The 17,413-nt window shown below is 37.7% G+C and overlaps 1 protein-coding gene across 1 annotated transcript; it reads right to left on the reverse strand.

Moving 5' to 3' along the window:
* Positions 1-3,448: 3,448 nt before the first annotated feature.
* Positions 3,449-17,380, reverse strand: LOC145486645 (cation channel sperm-associated targeting subunit tau-like). Its single transcript, XM_081465346.1, has 15 exons — positions 17,251-17,380; positions 16,351-16,442; positions 14,941-15,126; positions 13,691-13,819; positions 13,385-13,432; positions 13,156-13,224; positions 11,239-11,330; positions 10,283-10,377; positions 8,883-8,946; positions 7,642-7,726; positions 6,570-6,711; positions 5,863-5,921; positions 4,974-5,004; positions 4,134-4,270; positions 3,449-3,605 (listed from the first exon to the last, which is right to left on the reverse strand). Exons 1-15 carry the CDS (start codon positions 17,285-17,287, stop codon positions 3,459-3,461), a joined length of 1,413 nt encoding a protein of 470 aa, XP_081321472.1. The 5' UTR covers positions 17,288-17,380; the 3' UTR covers positions 3,449-3,458.
* Positions 17,381-17,413: the final 33 nt, after the last annotated feature.

The raw sequence follows: 17,413 nt of genomic DNA on the forward strand, positions 1-17,413 counted from the left end.
GAAACTTATCTGTAATGGCACATTAACATGAAGTTTTGGTAATCCTATACAGACCAAATCAACTGAAGTGGAAAAAACTCTTGGCTCGGGCGGAAAACCGTAGATTCACACTCAGCAAATCCTGGACACGTGTGGCAACATATACGACATTCCTGAAATGAATTATGAAACATGCATGGGGCATATCTGGTCACCTCATATCACCAACAAAGAGCAAAACTGAAGTCAAACAAAACAGGTATAGTGACAATGTTCTTGGCGCTGACATCCGCTCCTGAAGTCGTTCGAAAGCGCCAGAATTTTGTTTTAAAAAAAATTAATTTTGTTTTCAAAGCTAACACTCAATTAATTGACCACTCCAGTATGTTTGCTCTTCGAGAGGATTAAAATTTCGCGCAAAGCTAGTCCGCCGAAAACTTCGTATTTACAATATCGCGGGTTAAGGTTAACTGACAAGGTTGCATAGAAGCCCAGGAGGAATCCAATACATCGGTCAAACCACAGATGTAAAGTACTAAGTAAAATAATAATTGGACTTCTAGAGCAGAAATACCTAGACCAAATAGAAGTAGAACTGACTGACAAGATTAAAACGAATAACAATAATGATCACATTAATTGGCTTGAGAACTTGATCTATAATCCAATAAGAGTCCTCTTTATTAAATTAACTAAGATGAATCTATCGTTTCAATTATTTGAAAGCTTTTTTTCATGATGTTCGCCATGTCCTGAGCCTCCACAGTCTATACCTGACTGGAAAGTTTTTCTTTCAAGAATTATAATCGCGATATCTACGAACGATAACAACAGAGGTGGCAATCTTCCAGTCTTCATTTCCTTTTCCTTCTGCCGTTTGCAAACGCGAAATAGCTAGAAACACGTTCAACACATACCCAACACACGTTCGGTATGTTAAATTATGTTTTCGGCTTTCATGCAGCGTTTAACTGTCAAAAAAAAAAAAAAAAAAAAACATTCCTGCAGTTGTTTCGAGTTCAAGGACGTGACATGAAGTATCATAGCCTCCAGAAGGCATCCTAGGAGCCCCCGTGTAAATTCTGACCCCGCGGGGCAGCCGCATGAATGATGTTACTCAGTTCAATAGCGAGGCCTCGGGTATAAATTTCCATCACGAGATTCACCGCTATTTCCGCATTTCTAGCGGAAATACAACAGATCTTCAAAAGTGCCCTAAAATCTGAACGGCTTTCCGTAAAATTTGACTTAGAACAATAAGTTGTGTAATCACGCTAATAGAGAGACATTATTGGACATGCTGTCTTACTACTATCATGCTAAATCATTGCTCAATGTCGCCGCACGATCCCAAGACACCTGGCCTACCTCCTCTGTCTAGACTTCTGTTAATAGTTAATATCCACTTCACGCCTCTTAAGTCGTTCTACAGGTGTGTTCTAGTCGATTCTAGGGTCTTCTAGAAATTATTTCGAAGCACACAAACAAATATACCACCACCAATAGTCAATAGCCGTTTTAACGGGAAAAAAGCCGACAGCATTTCATGCCGAAGTTTCAAGAACAACAAGAAATTTCTGTTCCCTAACGAGAATGTAAACACAATTGCTCTATGTTTTAAAAATAGCTGTAAAGTACTATAAATGGGAATAGAATCGACGGGTGTTCGGTACTGTACACCGCGCGCAACTCCGGGGTATTCAAGTAACTGTACGGGTGTCATGACTTCCTAGCACGTGCCACCATTCGCGAGTACGTTTAAGAAATGCCTGGTGTAGAAAGCGTTCCAAAAAATGTGACAATAATTGAGCCTCTAATAATCTCAAGATACCAGTTAGCTTACAACTAATACCACTAATTGTTAAGAGTAAGGAAGCACGTAAGCGAGATCTAGGCGTGACGTAATTCCTGCGCCTCAGCACGTCAGAGTCACGTGAGTGACAACGGAGCCTTGGATAAACAGTAAAATGTTTTAAAAACGTGCTCGTTAAACAGCGTTTTGCTTACAACTGACAATCCTTGGCGTTTCAATTGGTTTGTTGCTAAAGAGACGCCGACTTATGAAAACTTAGCAAAACGCTTCAAGCAAAGGCACGAGAAGATGATCTAGAAAAAAGGGTGTCAAGTCCGCCCTGGACAGGTCTGGCGTGAAGCGACTTTGTTTTATAACTAGGAGCCACTTCACAACGAGGGATATAGCTTTTCAGGATAAGAAAGACTCATCGGTTTAGAAAAGGGAAAATATCATCTTAACTTTCGTTTGGGCGGAGATGAAAACCAAAGCAAAAACAAATAATTGTACCACTACAATATTGAACCAAAGCAATGAACATACAGTGGAGTCCCAAATTTATCATCAACTTCTCGAATATCCCAGTTACTTGAATTTCCCGAAACAGGTTTCGTCTGCCTAAGATGTTCAAATACTCGGAAACGGACAATCGAACAAAACAATGCTGTTCAGTAAAACGAGAAAATTTCTTGTTCCAATTCTTTTATGAAACGCCATCCGAAAGCGGTAGTGAAGAAATGATACAAATGAAGCCTTGAATGACTTGAACCCGGCGGCGGGGGGGGGGGGGGGGGGGGGTACTCCCTTATATGGGCTATATAGGTATGTGCGGCCCCGAAGGGTAGGGTTTTTCAGCCATTTTGGTCATAAATAGGGTGTCGATTTTAGCCATTTTGGTCTTAAATATAATATGGTTTTAGCACTCTAGTCTTGAATTGGGTATGTTTCTTGGAAGAAGCTCCTTTTTCATCATTGTCAATAAGACCATTGACAAAAGCACTTCGTAACTTATGTTTAGGGCAACTGTGCCAGCTACAAAGGTCATAAATAGGGTATCGAATTTTTGGCCAGCTCATAAATAGAGTAGCAAAAATCGCAGACTTTGGTCATAAATAGGGTATGGGTTTTGGGAAGTGGGCCGCACACCCCTAACCAACTTTTCCGGGAGTACTCCCCCTCCCCCGGGGGGGACTTGAAGCAGCGGTTAGTCTGTAGATATGAACTACATAAGGCTTCCTGTTCTCACCCAATCACAGTGAACGAATGAGACATAAGCAAAAGTTCAATAGAAGTCTTGGCAGATATTTTAATGTGTATGGTTTACAGTCCCTACGAAGAAGTCAAAATAACGCAAGACTCGTAAAATTACTTAGCGATACAACACACTAAAATGTTCCATAAGATTTCAATCTATAAGCTACTTCTCAGAACTCCTGCACACGAAAACCCAGCAGGTTTTGAAGTGAATTGTGATAGTAATAGTAAACTAAACTTACAACTTTCAAGATACAATTACACCAACTGAATTAAGAAAAAATGAAATTCTTTTTAAAAATCAAAAGTCCTTTCAATAAACTGATATTTTGCTTTCCTTTTTGCCTGGTGATAAGCTGGTATTTACTCTCAGTTTGGGGACGAGGCTTTGGGAAGTGTGCTTTCTTTTCAAGGGTGAGTGAGTTTCACCACATTAGGGATTCCCTCGTTTGTCAATATTTGACTTCCTATTGTTCGAGGGTCTGGGCACTACAACTGCGGATCGACGGCCGCGAGAAGCCATGGCGGCCATGATTTCAACTTCACCATCTGTATCGTGTTCATCTGGAGTTACTTCCACCTACAACACGATAAAACGTGTCGCTTACAAGCCTCTCCTTAGAATCAGTTGTGGATATGATACACTGAAACATCCCCCGAGCCTAAACGGTGGGGTTATTCCCATGACCTACACAGACGTTCAGAAACTATCGGATAGTCCTCGACGGTTATCGAAAGTCTTCGGATTACACAAGAAATCCCACTATTTTCTTTGAATTTGGGCCTAAACCTTCAAACTAACAAGCTCGTTTCGGCATACATGCCATCCGGAACGATATGGAATTTCTAATTTAAAAAAGAAAAAGAAATTCAGGGTTCTTAAGGGACAAAGCCTTAGTGTAGAACCAACGGCTGTATCTCAAACATCACGTGAACACGAGCCGTAAAGAACTCAGCAGTAAGAATTGACTTCAAAAGAGAACACTCCACTACCTTGTTCTCTGTGGCAGACGTAAAATATATCATCTTCATTTAGGTTTTGCTCACCTTTATTGGAGATCTATAAAATTAATATCGTTGTTATTGACGCACATAACAAGCTTCTTACCTGGCCGTCCATTTGATGTGTTGATGGCGATTCCCCGGATGTTTCACCGCCATCCACTGCACCTGACACCGAAGGACTCAAAGCCGGTTTAGAGTTTTGCAGAAAGTCAGGTAATACTGGAACCTCAGACGTCATATCTAGATGAATAAGCGCAGTGAATAAGGGCCAAACTGAAATGGAAAATCCTTCTGAAAAAGGGGGACACCATTGAATATTCAAAACTTGATATGATTTTAAGCTAACCAACACCTCGTGACCGCTGGGTTAACAAAATTGGCCGTAACAAAAGGTAAAGAGGAGTGATTTCATCAAGTATAAAACTGAAATGACACGTGTCCATGTTGTGGGTTAAATTGTTTTCAGGTTATTGTTTCCATACCAATCTCTTAATCACCTCAACGCAATTTGATTTCATTGATAGGAATTCATATCATATTGTCATTATAACAATCATATACTTGACAGTCAAATCAAAACATTCTCGCGAAAACATAGATTTTTTAGCATATACTGCATAACTAATAGAATAAAGGTGGAAGTGCACATCGAAGAAAAACTCGAGATTCGCGATTGTCAATACATTACAGTGGCGAAGTTTGTCTTGTTTAGGAAAAAACTAACTGTCAAGAAGCTAAAAACGACTGTCAACGTTTCTCGTTACAGTATCACCGCCACTGGGCAACCACATAACAGAGTTTCCTAGCATTAAAACGACACAGGTTTTCTGCTTAAAATTATTTTTTAAAGTAACTTTAGACCAAACGTCCATTTTGTGAGGCTGTTCACAACGCCCAATGTCCTTCTCTACAAAGAATCGTTTCCACGTAATACAGGTTTTACCTGGATCGCCTTCACCGAGCGACTTATCAGTCTAAAAAAAAAAAAACAGAAATAGTACCAAGTGCCAATACAGTCTTAACGCCCACCCCTCCCATACCACAACAAGAAGTCTTCCTTTGCATTATCTTACCAGTGATCTCCCCCCCCCCCCCCTCCCGGTGTCCTAGGTGGAGAGGTAATTCATTATTTAGTTATCGTGCCAACTCCGCTTAGCTGAATAGCTACTTTACAGTGAGGCCCACTCTTAAAATAACATCAGTGTACATTAACTAATAGACAAATAAACTTAAAATACAAACTAGATAAAATGTAAGTCCATAAAATTAAAATAATTGTTTACAATAAAAGATCTAAAAATATTACATAACATTGCCAATAATATTAGTAAATTCATAAGTTAAGAATTTAATAATTGATATTATAAAAATTTATGTCGTAGATAAATTTAAATTGGATATCTTACGCGACGAATTTTTCGTAATAAAATCATTTGTACCGGCCATGGGGCGTATTGTTACTGATAGAGCGTTCCATGTCAGTTTTTGAAGCGGATAGACCTCAGACCATGCTTGGTGCTGGCCACCTTTGGTAAATAGAGCACATTTGTGCTCCTCAAATTATAATTAGTTTTCGTTACTTGAAACAAGTTAGCTGCAGGAATGGGTACACTTTCCAGAACACCAAAGATACGTTAACTAACAAGTACTTTATACTAACAACTCTCTAACTAGGTGTCCCTCCTGCATATAACAGAACTGATACAAACACTCCCATAAATAATGACCACTCCTGACTCTTCCCTATTGTCAGCATCAATTCATGTATTCAAGTCACGCAAACGCGGAGCTACACTGTACAAGTTGATAGACAAGTGTGTTTGATTACTTACCTCTCCACCAGCAGCTGAACATCCACGAGGCATCTGTTTCTCGGCTTCCTGAATGAGTTCTGAACACAAGTATGAAATCAGGCATAAGAATCGCTAGGACGTCTGCATCAGCAGTATATATATGTGTATTTATTTCCACACGAGTTGAAGGCTTAAAGGATGAACCAGAAACTATGCAACTAGTGTATATCACTTTTAAACCGAGGTGAAGGAGATATTTCCTCTGTTACTATACTAAGATTGATCATTGGAAGGTAGTGCAGCCTGATTGCCGATTTGTCAAAAAAAAAACCTATCAGATTTGCTCTCATCTGTCAGAATATGTTGCAAAACATTCTTAGTCAATTACGGGAAATACCTCTCCATCGCAACTCTAGTTTGACTTTCCTACATGTAGAAGGTTGCCAAAAGACTGATAAAGCATATCACAAATGCACTACCAGATAACAGGAACTGGATTGGAGTGCTGGAATCATAGCGACAAGTTAAATTTTCAGCGATTTCACAGCTACCAGTGAATTTTTCAGATCTGCGCTATCAGTTAAAAAAATGGCTCGTTTCTCAGGTTTAAGCCTCATCCAGACCTTAAGATACCCATAAAGGGTTGAAACACGAAACAGAATATTAATAATATTATTCAGTATGAATATTAAGGGTTTCTAATACTACTGTAAGAAATATCTGAGTCTTGTTGAAAAAACAAATACCAGGAGCTCCTGCCATGAATGTTATGTTAGCCATCTGTGCAAGTGCTCCTGTCAAACCAAACTGAGTGACGTCACCCAGGTTTTCCATTGATGAACCCTCAGAATCACTTTCCTGTTCCGCAGGCATTACACCATGCACATCCTGCTCAAAACAGCAAATTACTGGTATTACAACAACGATAATTAAAGTTAAAGTGTACTTATTGGTTGACAGACATGGCCTATGAGGGTAGCAACATGACAAACTCATGCTTGAAACTGTCAAAAATAGATGTTTGCTATTGACAGAAGAATTGACTAAAAGGTGTCTTCCTTTGTTAAAATATTAAGAATTTTGAAAGAATTTTGAAGGCTTCTTTTTAGATGCGAGAATCAAGCTTTGGTCCATTGCCACAGTTTCATTCAACAGTTTGGTCTTGGGAGAGAATATGTTTGATAAAAATGAACAAGAAGTCAAATCATGTCTATTTGAAGATGAAGTCATTTATCTGTAATCAAACTAAACGTAACTACACATACCATTGAAGATCAATTCTTTCAAATTACATTATATCATTTTGTGTCTAAAATAACTACAGTCGAGCCTCCACTAACAGCCACCTCTCTTCAACAGCCACTTATTTGGTCCTGGCAGACAGTCCATACATTCACCCATATTTCAACCTCTCTGCAACGGCACCTCTTTATAACGGCAGTGGGCACTAACATGCGTCCGGAGTGCCAAAATAACCTCTCGACAATGGCCAGTTAATCACTGACACATGAATGGTGCATCCAAAACCCCATTTTTTATTGTAAAAGGTCACTAAACTTGATCCATACCAGGCGTTGTCTCGATGGTCTCTGTTTCTGTTTTACTGATCTATTTTCAACTGATTGTGCTACGTACAGTCTATATGCTAAAACAAGCAATTTTTAAGAAAAGAAACGTTGCACCCGGAAAAAAAAAAAAACAGGTGTCCTTTTACGCCCCCACCTCCCCATAACGACCACCTCTCTACAACGGTCACTTTCCTCTGTCCCTGAGGTGGCCGTTGTGGAAAGTTTTGACTGTAAAATCCTTTGTACAAACCTTCTCCTGAAGAAGTGTTCTCAAATAATTGATCCTCTGGCTTCTTGTCATGAGTTGAGAATAATCAGAATACAGCTGATTTAACCTAAAAATAAGCAATAACAACTCTATTACTTTAATAGCTAGTATCATTTATATAATGTGATCATAAATAACACCAAATGTATGCAGCATTATAAAATTAAGGGGCACTGTTAGAGAATACTGAGCAGAATCAAAATATCCAGGTCGGCCGTTTATCTTTATCCTCTCACGGTATAAAAGCTACCTGAAATCTCAGGCAACATTAGGTGAGGCTAAGATGTACTTTGTACTACTACTAGACACTCACATATTTTGGCAGTTTGTCCCCTTATTAGTTGACTGAGACCTATTAGTTCTGATTCAACTGAAGTAAAATACAAGATTGCATGCACTGCAATGCACCTGACACAGATGCATTGCATGCATCTGTGTCAAAAGCATACATTGAATTAAACTTTTCATGAAATTGAGTTGCTGTGATAATTTTGAGGTGGTTGATGAAACAAATACTGCTACAAAAATTAGGCATGAGAACATACCACAGCAAATATTTTTTTCTTGGTGTGTGAAAAAACAGGATGATCTTGCAGGCTATGGAAACTATGGTATTACACTGAAGGGCATCTAATATATCCAAGTCAACTAATTTAAGGGGACAAATATTACTGCCAAAATATAAATGTTTCTAGAAGTTGTACACATAAAGTTACCCTAAATTTTGGCTATTTTACACCACTCATGTGCTTGTGCTAATGATACAAAAATCGATGCACAATGCAATTCTGAGGAATAATGTTACGTTATTTAAGTGCCAGTTAACTCTTTTTTTGTAAGTTGCTAAGAGTGCAAAATTTCCTCTGAAATCCTTTTGAGGAATCATGCAGAAAATTAAATAATTATTTGAATCTCTCTTAAAATTGGACTTTCTGGAAATCATACAAAATCTATGTTTAGCATGAAATGAGAAAGCAAAATTAAAATATTATAAATTATGAATAATGTCATTAAAGTCATAAGTGGACAAGCCTTTACATTTTTCCAAGTTAGTCTTACATGTATGACTGTACTTATTGCTTAATGACATTACACTGTATCTTTGGTAATACATTGTACACTGTATCTGTACAGATAACATGATTCAACTTATTCAAGTTTTTTTCAGTGTGATCAGCTCCTAGTGACTTATTAAGTTATCATCAAACATTGTTACAATGCACCTTGACATCTTTTGTTGAAGATGAGGTCTTGATTTGCTGTCAATTGATGTAAAGTTCTTTTTAGCTGCAAGTACAAAAACCAGTCACATTATAAGCCAATATTTACAATAAAGAAATAGAAAACATGTACCCTGTTTCTACCGAGTTTTAGTAGAATTCTACTAGTACACTAATGCAAATGCTGTAATCTGATTGGCTGCACCATTGAATACTATCAGCCATTAGTGTATAGTGGCTGGAGGTCGTCTAGGAAATGGCGACGTTTCTTCTAATTTTCCAAAGTTTTGGAGGAAAATTTTGATGCAAATGGCTAATTAAATTCCTGAGAAGTCTAAACGAAGGACATTTATGGTTTCTTGACATTTAAAAAAGTTGAAATTATTGAAAAAACTGATGTACGGGTGCACACAACTTCAATTTTAAATGACAATTCAATCTGAGTGATCTTTTCCAGGCAAAAAATTTCATAACATGTCAAGAAATAATAATTATTATTGGAAACCATTATTTGAAGTAAATTTTAGTAAGAATTCTACTGAAACAATCAGATTATGAGCTCTCGATTTCTATGAGGTGATAGTTGATTCGGCCTTTGGCCTCATCAAATATCACCTCATAGAAATTTCGAGCTCATAATCTAATTGTTAAATAGAAACATGATTTTTTACCAATCAGTGCACGTATTTTCTTAAGACTGTTTTCTACTCAGTGTTGTTTGTACGCTCCTCTGGAAAGGCTTCTTTGTTCTCTTTGTTATCAGATGCATATAGTGTTCCTTGGGAGAGGTTATTGTAAAAATGTTGCATATTGTAGTGCTCCCCCCATTTGTCTGTGTGAGTGTCAGAAGCGTTTGGCGACAACAATTTCCATCTCTTGACACACGCACTTTTTTGGTTAGAAATTCTCTGAAACAAACCTCTGTTTTACATACAGTATTTTCACTTCTGAATTTTGGCTCTGAAATACAGTTCAAATTTTGGAATGCAGTTTATTGTTTCATTCTAGAGGTTGATCATTTTGGTATTCTAGCTGTGTGACATGCACTAGGCAATGCTTACTCGATCTAATGAAAGCAAAATTAATGGTTGAAACACGATGTCAACAAAGAAGTGGTTAACTGTGACTGGACAGTGTACCTTTTAGGGATGAAATAAAGTCTGAGCATGTGAGTTAATTACAGTCACTCTCCCGAATGGCAAGTGGCAAGTGCTCATAAATTAAATTTCCAACACTGGGACAAGCTCCTGCCAATACTTCAATAAATATATATATGGGGACAAAGCATAACACTGACCTATATACTTACATGTAATTTCCACCTGAGTAGAAAAGCTCCCTGTGTTATCTATTAAAAGATAATGTACAGTATGTTAAGATTTAGAGAAGACTACAGAACTTACAGTAGTATGGGCTGAATTCTGGTTCCAAGTTGGTTATTTTCTCTTTGAAAGTGATGATATTTGGGTGTGGTACCTTCTTGGGTACATACACAATCCTGTAACAAAAGTAAATAATACCAAATATTAACAGCCTAAGTGAGCGATGCTACTAAAACCTGAATGCCAGTTGTGTAAGAAGGCTGAACAATACTTCACTCAAAAATTAATAACCAGAAACAAGATCACTCATAATTTATAAGCCAGTCCTTAATGCTCTTTTGGGAAAAACGTGGTAAATAATAACAAGAAGATTAAATGTTATGTGTAGTTCAAATATTCAATATGTCAGGATTGAAAGAAACAGTATAATTACAGTCAGTGTGCATCTCACTTGTTTGAAAGCCTTACTCATAAGAAGTAATGTACAACATGAGTGAAGCATAAATATTATTATGAATCTAAAATTTATTTTTCTTGCTGCCTACTTAGACAGAAGTGAGAGATGTCGTAGCCTCATGGTTAGAGCGCTCAACTCCAGAGCGAGCGGTCCAGGTTTGAGCGCTGGCCAGGGACATTGTGTTGTGTTCTTGGGCAAGACACTTAACTCTCACAGTGCCTCTCTCCACCCAGGTGTATAAGTGGGTACAAGCAAATTTAATGCTGGGGGGTAACCCTGTGATGGACTAGTATCCCATCCAGGGGAGAGTAGAAATACTCCTAGTCGCTTCATGCTACAAAAACTGGGATAAGCTCTGGCCTGACAAACCACTTGGCTCATATACAGACTTTACCTACTTAGACAGAAAGTCCAGAGCTTTGCAAACCAGAACTGTTGTTATTGATATCTAATCCTTGTATGTACACTATTATCTTAAACTATTGTTATCTGTACTCTACAACACTACTCTGAACTGCAGTTGCTATCTACTCTACATGTTCCTACAGTAAAGTGTTGTTATCTACTCTGTGTACACTACCCTGAACTGTTCCCCGATGCGCTGGTGTTCAGTTCCAAGTGTGGATATGCACTTTGTTGTACATAATATCTAGGTGGCTGATGGCTTTCCAGCTAAAAGATATTAAGTAGCTAGAACTTAGAGATCTAAACTTAAAGATTTTACCTTGGGAACAGACTTTCAACATAGTATGTATTAAATGAGACACTTTACATGTAAATTTAAACTGAATATTATTTTCTGGAATATCTATATATACATTAAGGTGGCTGAACACAGTTTTTGATACCTGTGTTTCATTCACCTTTTTCTCTAAAACCCTTGATCCCTCGGCCACCAAAAATGGCAGCAAGCAAGTTAACAACACAAACTTTGGTTTTTTGATGGTTAAGCTGACGTACGTGCCATTGCCATGGCAACACGAATAAAAATAAACAGGCCTTAAAAAATGCTTTTGTTTATTTGTAGAAAATCTAGTCATTAGATTTTCTTTATAATTTGCCTACAACAAGCTTGTAACGATTCTCACAAGTTAACACCATTTTGCTAATAATCTAACAGAGAGATCTTTAATTATCCCTTGCTGAAGGTTTACTGGAATATCTAGAGTTTCGTTTGTTAAAGTTCAATTATTTTCAATACTCCAGTTACTTATTTCCTAAAGTGCCAAATTTTGTAAAATTCTAATGAGTGGTTCTCCAGAAATAGGCGTATTTCCGAGAGTGCAAATTTTCATTCAATTGCTGCATTTAATTGGGTTCTTTCGGTAACAAAGAAAAAGCTGAGAATTGCTGAGTTCTTTGCATCTTTACCTTTTCTAACATGTATTTGTGATAAAAGACTAAAGCCATCAATACACTGCGTTCAATTATAGAGAAAAATAACACAGATACTGCAGGTGTTGAGTAAATAAAATGATCGCTCAATTGATGGCATGTTTGTTTTTTGCAATCATTGTGTGAGCGCTGAATTGCATCAGCAAAAGCGCACGTGAAAATTGTGTTCGGCCACCTTAATTATGTTTATTTGCAATATGCATCTATGCCAGCTCTCCTAGATTACAGTGTATAATTATGGAAGTCTTCTAGATATAGACCCAGTCTCGCATAAGGGTCACCAAATTCAGAAATTGAAAAGAAAATACTAAAAGTACCTAGACTTTCATATTTACAGTGTATTGTAGATGATTTTCAGTAATGTGGGGGTCAATATTGCACATTTTATGCATTTTTGAGATTGAATCAACAGAGCTCAATTTTTTGGCTCCTGCATTTTTACATTTTTTGGTCTGCATCTTTGAATGTGTCATAATAAAACAGCACTTGTGCTACATGAAGTTTCCCTCATCTTACCACATACATTTGTAAGAATGCAAAAAACTAGCTTTACATAACTTTGGGTAGCATAGTTGTCAAGATATTTAATTTGCTCCAAGGATGATCTACGAGTAGCTATATAGCTAGACCAGGTCCTCACCAAAACTCAAAATACATATACTTTTAGGTACCTGCATGTAAATAGGTGACATAGAAACAATAGAAATTAAAATAAGCTGAACATTTTCCCATAAACTTTGGTCTCATCATACATACATACACTGTACCATGTTTTTTCTTTTGCTTATTAGATGATCAGTTTTGGTGGTGAAGTTTACCCTTTATTGATTACCAGTTTTTACAAGTGCAGTAAGGGCTCAAAAAAGTAGACAAGTAGCAAGTAACAAGTAGCAAGTAGCAAGTAGGGACAAGCAGCTCTCAAATTTTGCTTGTCCTGGGGGTCTATTCTACTCGGACAGCACTTTTTTCGAGCCCTGGCAGTGCATTCTTGTTTCTCACAAAGTGAGGCCAGAGGCGATTTTGTTGGCCTAAGAACTCACATAAGATCAAGTTGGATGTAGAGTTTACATTCAATCCATATATATTCGGTACTGAATAATACCTGATCACACAAGCCATAACCATATATGCCATATGCAAAAGCAATCTCTAGCTGGAGATCTCCAGCATACTGCAATGAAGAAAACAGTAAAACAGCCTCGAGCAGTCTGTGTTTTTGGTCACTGTATATTTATTATCTTGATAGTGTACATAACATGTCAAGATCAAATCAATAACAGCACTCTGTCTCCCTTAGAAGCTTTTACATGCAAATTGACTCTTTAACATACCTGCTTCTTTCTGTTCTGAAGCTCAAATGTCTCCATAGACCATTGTTTCTGAAAATTGAAAAGTTAACATAATACAAGTCTAATGAAAAGACTCTAATCATTTTTATCCAATTGTAGGTTATAGTCATTTGGTTCTTTCACTAACTTACTGTTAAGAGAATGCATGAGCTTAGAAGTATATGCTACAGAAATCTTTTGTTATTGTTATTGTAATTGTGATTGTGATTGTGATTGTGATTGTGACTGTGATTGTTATTGTTTTTGTTATCATTCTATTCTATGACTGAAACCAAGTAGATCACACACCTTAGCTAACTTGTGCAAGTGAAACTCAGTTTTGCCAAGCAGTTTGTGTTTTGGGATTGGCTGAAGTTTGTCAAATCCCACAACAGCAACTGTAACTTTGTTTGCGGAGCTAGTCACTTTAGGAGAAATCTGAAATAAAAAAAACACTGGTCACAACAATACAAAATAAGATCCTGCTGTGTTTAAATTTACAGTTGCTTTATTCTTCAAATTGAACAGTTGGACCATGCATTATATGCACTTAATAAACCCAATATAAAAACAGAGGGACAAAACCATTTCAGACCTTAATTTTGACTTTCAAAACGTACATTTTCTTGCCTTATCCATCAAATATTATGCCAACAGTTTGAATATATGTTGGTTCTCTGTTTCTATCAAATTATAGAAGTGCCCCTTCAGCATACACTTTCTTACAGGGTGTTTTCTACATACAAAAAACACATAAACTAACCCTTAACCTCACATCCAGGGTCCAAAATTGCGCTTTCCTAGTCGCCAATGCAACTAAAAATTTTGCACTGGCGACCAGAATTTCACAACTGGTCGCCAGAGGGCGATTAACTATTTTGTGCCATGATAATTGCACAAACAATAACTTTGATTTTCAGCCAAATCGATTTTAAAAAATAAAATTCAAAGCCGCCTGCCAATTGGTCACTTCCTTTTTACCTTTCCGCTGCTTTTGAAGTATAACACCAATTTTCCTGTTATTATAAATCTACCACAACGTTTCACAGCTACGATCAGTGCGAAGCTTCGCCACCATGTTTTTTCAATGGTTTCCCATAACATACGTATTGCCGATGCAAGAGGCCCCATGTGTTTCTTTCGCCATGATATTTATTCAGGCGATGTGGTGTCCAAAGATGCTCTGAAATCTTTCCGTAATTTATTACAAAGTGGAGACGGAACATCCGCGAAGAAATTAGATGAAGATTTAGATATTCTCTGGGCGTCAAAAGGTTGAAATGTAGATCTGTCAAAGTGGTCAAAAGATGATTTCAGTACTGGTTTGATTCCTGATTACATCGATTGCAAATATTTTGCCAGCAAGCCCGTGGCGACCAAAAAGTTTGGTTTGTGTTTCGCTGCAAAGGAAAATTTTTATTGACACTTTTTGGTGACCACATTTTTCCATATGGCGACTCAAAAAAAAACATCAGTCGCCAGTTGGCGCCTGCCAAAAAAAGTTAATTTCGGACCCTGACATCAGTGTAAATATGTGCCTTTCTGGCTTATTTACTCACAGTGAGGGAGAAGTTCTTGATCTCATCCCAGACAACACGGCCCTTTTTGAAGGGTGACTGTAGTGACGTACATTTTGTCATTGAACCAACTGTTATTTGAACATAAATTCCAAAGTGTTCAGGAGGAAAGTTTGCATCCAGATATAGGTTTTGACAGCCATAAACATGAAGAGCAAACACACCAGTCTGTTAAAAAACAAACAATAATCAACCCAAACATTATTACATTAACAAGGACAGGTCAAATGGATGCAAGCAGATTGTACATTTCTATGTTTAGCATAACATCACCACCAGGCTTTTAGCCAGATGGGTGTTCAGGCATCCCATGGACGGCCACTTTCTAAAGAAAATTGTTTTAATTTTCGTGTTGTCTTATAAATTGCTCATTTGAGCAGGCCCTATAGCACATATCTTTGGAGAGCCACTTTTCAAATTCTGGCTAAAAGCCTGATCACCACTATATTAATAACATTAGAAACAAATGGAACTAAGGTAAACCTTTATACATGTTAGAGTGGAAGGAATGGGTGATTACCATTCAGTTACTCAGTATATTAACTCTAATTAAGGAGGCGGGACGGCCTAGGAAGGGGATGGCCTAGGAAGGGGACGGCCTAGGAACTCGTGGAGACGAGACTTAGAAGCAGACATTAAGAGATTGGGGCTGACCTGGAGTCAGTTAGAAAGGAAAGCCCAGGACAGAGATAGCTGGAGAACTCTTGTTGGTGGCCTATGGCATAAGTAAGTAAGTAAGTAAGGAGGCGGGAGGTAATGAGGATAAAGAAGGTAATAAGGAATGTAACAGTTTCTTAAGTTAGAATTGAAATCTCGTTCTCCTGGGTTGTTTGCACGCGCTGTCAAAACTCCTGAGAACACCAAGCCAGTATAGGAGAACAATCTTTACTCTATTGTCTTTAATCCTAATCTTGTGGCCTCAGGGCGTTTTCATATGAATTGAAGCAAAGCGGTCAACTGAAATAATTACATCAAGAAATCACTAAATATCGTTGCATTTCTAACTTAGAAAGTAATCACAATGATTATGCCATGTGCTCATGCTAATAGAGAGCCTTGAGAGCAGTTGAAATCTAAGAATAGCTCTCACTAGAGTCACAAATTTGCGTAACAATGTAAATATCAACATAAGTGGATTGTAGCTTACCAACGTTCGCGGGTTTTGATTTTCCTATGAGAATTTCGCTCTAACTTGTTTTACGATCTTGAACAGAAGGGGTCTTAGCTTGAACTGAATTTAGGCTATGTTTGTTAAGCATTTAATGCATCAATCACGGTAACGTCAATCAAATGGGAAAATATTTCTAAACTTTACCAGAAGCGGTTACAAGGAACACATTATTTGCTTTGCAATTTTCTCTCGGTGTTGAGTCATCAGCTCTGCTCACTTACAGGCAGTGTTGATTTTTCCACCAATAGAGGATCTTCCTCTTGAAGAATACCCTTTTTCACAACTTCAGAGCCCTTCAATTGGGTGCCAAGACCTTTGTGGAAACAAAACAAAAATGCTAGTAAGTGGTGAATATTGTAATGGAACGTTCCAATTGTATCACTTTGACAGTATATTAAGTGCACTAGGCTGCAAATATAGAATTTGAAGACTACATTGTCATATGGTGAACACTACAAACAAGTAATACTTTGAGGGTAATATTCACATTGTGTAATGTACTTATTTTGTTTATTTGAGGAGATCTTAGTGAGCTATCCCCCTCTCCTCCCCCCCCTCCCCCTCCCCTGAGAGCATTAATTTTATGGTCTCTGTTGACTTGCAGCTTCAGTGGTAAAGGGCCACCTACATAAACTCGCTGGGAGAATTACAGGAGTTGACAACCACCACGTCTACAAGTTTACATAGGATTCTTGTAAAGTCACTTTGTGACATGATGCAAGATTAAATAAACAAATTTACATGTAAAAATATACAGAGGAAGCTCAAATAAAATGGAATGAAATTACAATAAATAAACGTGGTCAGAGATGGAGGCCTTAAATTGTGTGAATGAGTCTATCGACAAGTGATTAAGTGGTAGACTGTTCCATGGTTCTTGTTTTGAGAGACAAAGGGGATTGCACCAAAGTAGGGGTCGCTTCAATTCAATTCCATTCCTTCCGCTGATTAATCGATCGATGAGTGTCTAGAGTCACTATGAAAACCAAATTATTCAGCAAATAATTAAGCTTATTTAGCCGTGAACTTTTTTTTTTTTTTTGAGGTGCCAGAAAAAGAATCTTGAAACTGGGCGAAATTACATGGGACATTGCTTTGAGAAACATTGCCATATATCTTACCCATGCTGGGAAGAACTTCAGCCAGTTCAGAATGCATTATAAACTACGTTAAAACTAAATGAACCATACATCACTTAGCGGCAAAAAAACTACAACATCGCCGCCATTGCCGCCATCTTTGCTTGAGCCGTCAGCGGTCTCCGTCAGCGATTATGCGTAGTTT

Source organism: Orbicella franksi, chromosome 5 (genome assembly GCF_964199315.1).
Source record: "Orbicella franksi chromosome 5, jaOrbFran1.1, whole genome shotgun sequence".
Lineage (NCBI taxonomy): Eukaryota > Metazoa > Cnidaria > Anthozoa > Scleractinia > Merulinidae > Orbicella > Orbicella franksi.

Bases quoted from the DNA above. Each gene is read 5' to 3' on its own strand.
- LOC145486645 (XM_081465346.1), bottom strand. From the start codon at position 17,287: ATGCATTCTGAACTGGCTGAAGTTCTTCCCAGCATGG. The intron at 8,947-10,282 runs GTAAGTTCTGTA...TTGTACTTGCAG, and splicing joins AGAATTCAGCCCATACTACT to CTAAAAAGAACTTTACATCA. The intron at 4,271-4,973 runs GTAAAACCTGTA...TTATTCATCTAG, and splicing joins GCTCGGTGAAGGCGATCCAG to ATATGACGTCTGAGGTTCCA.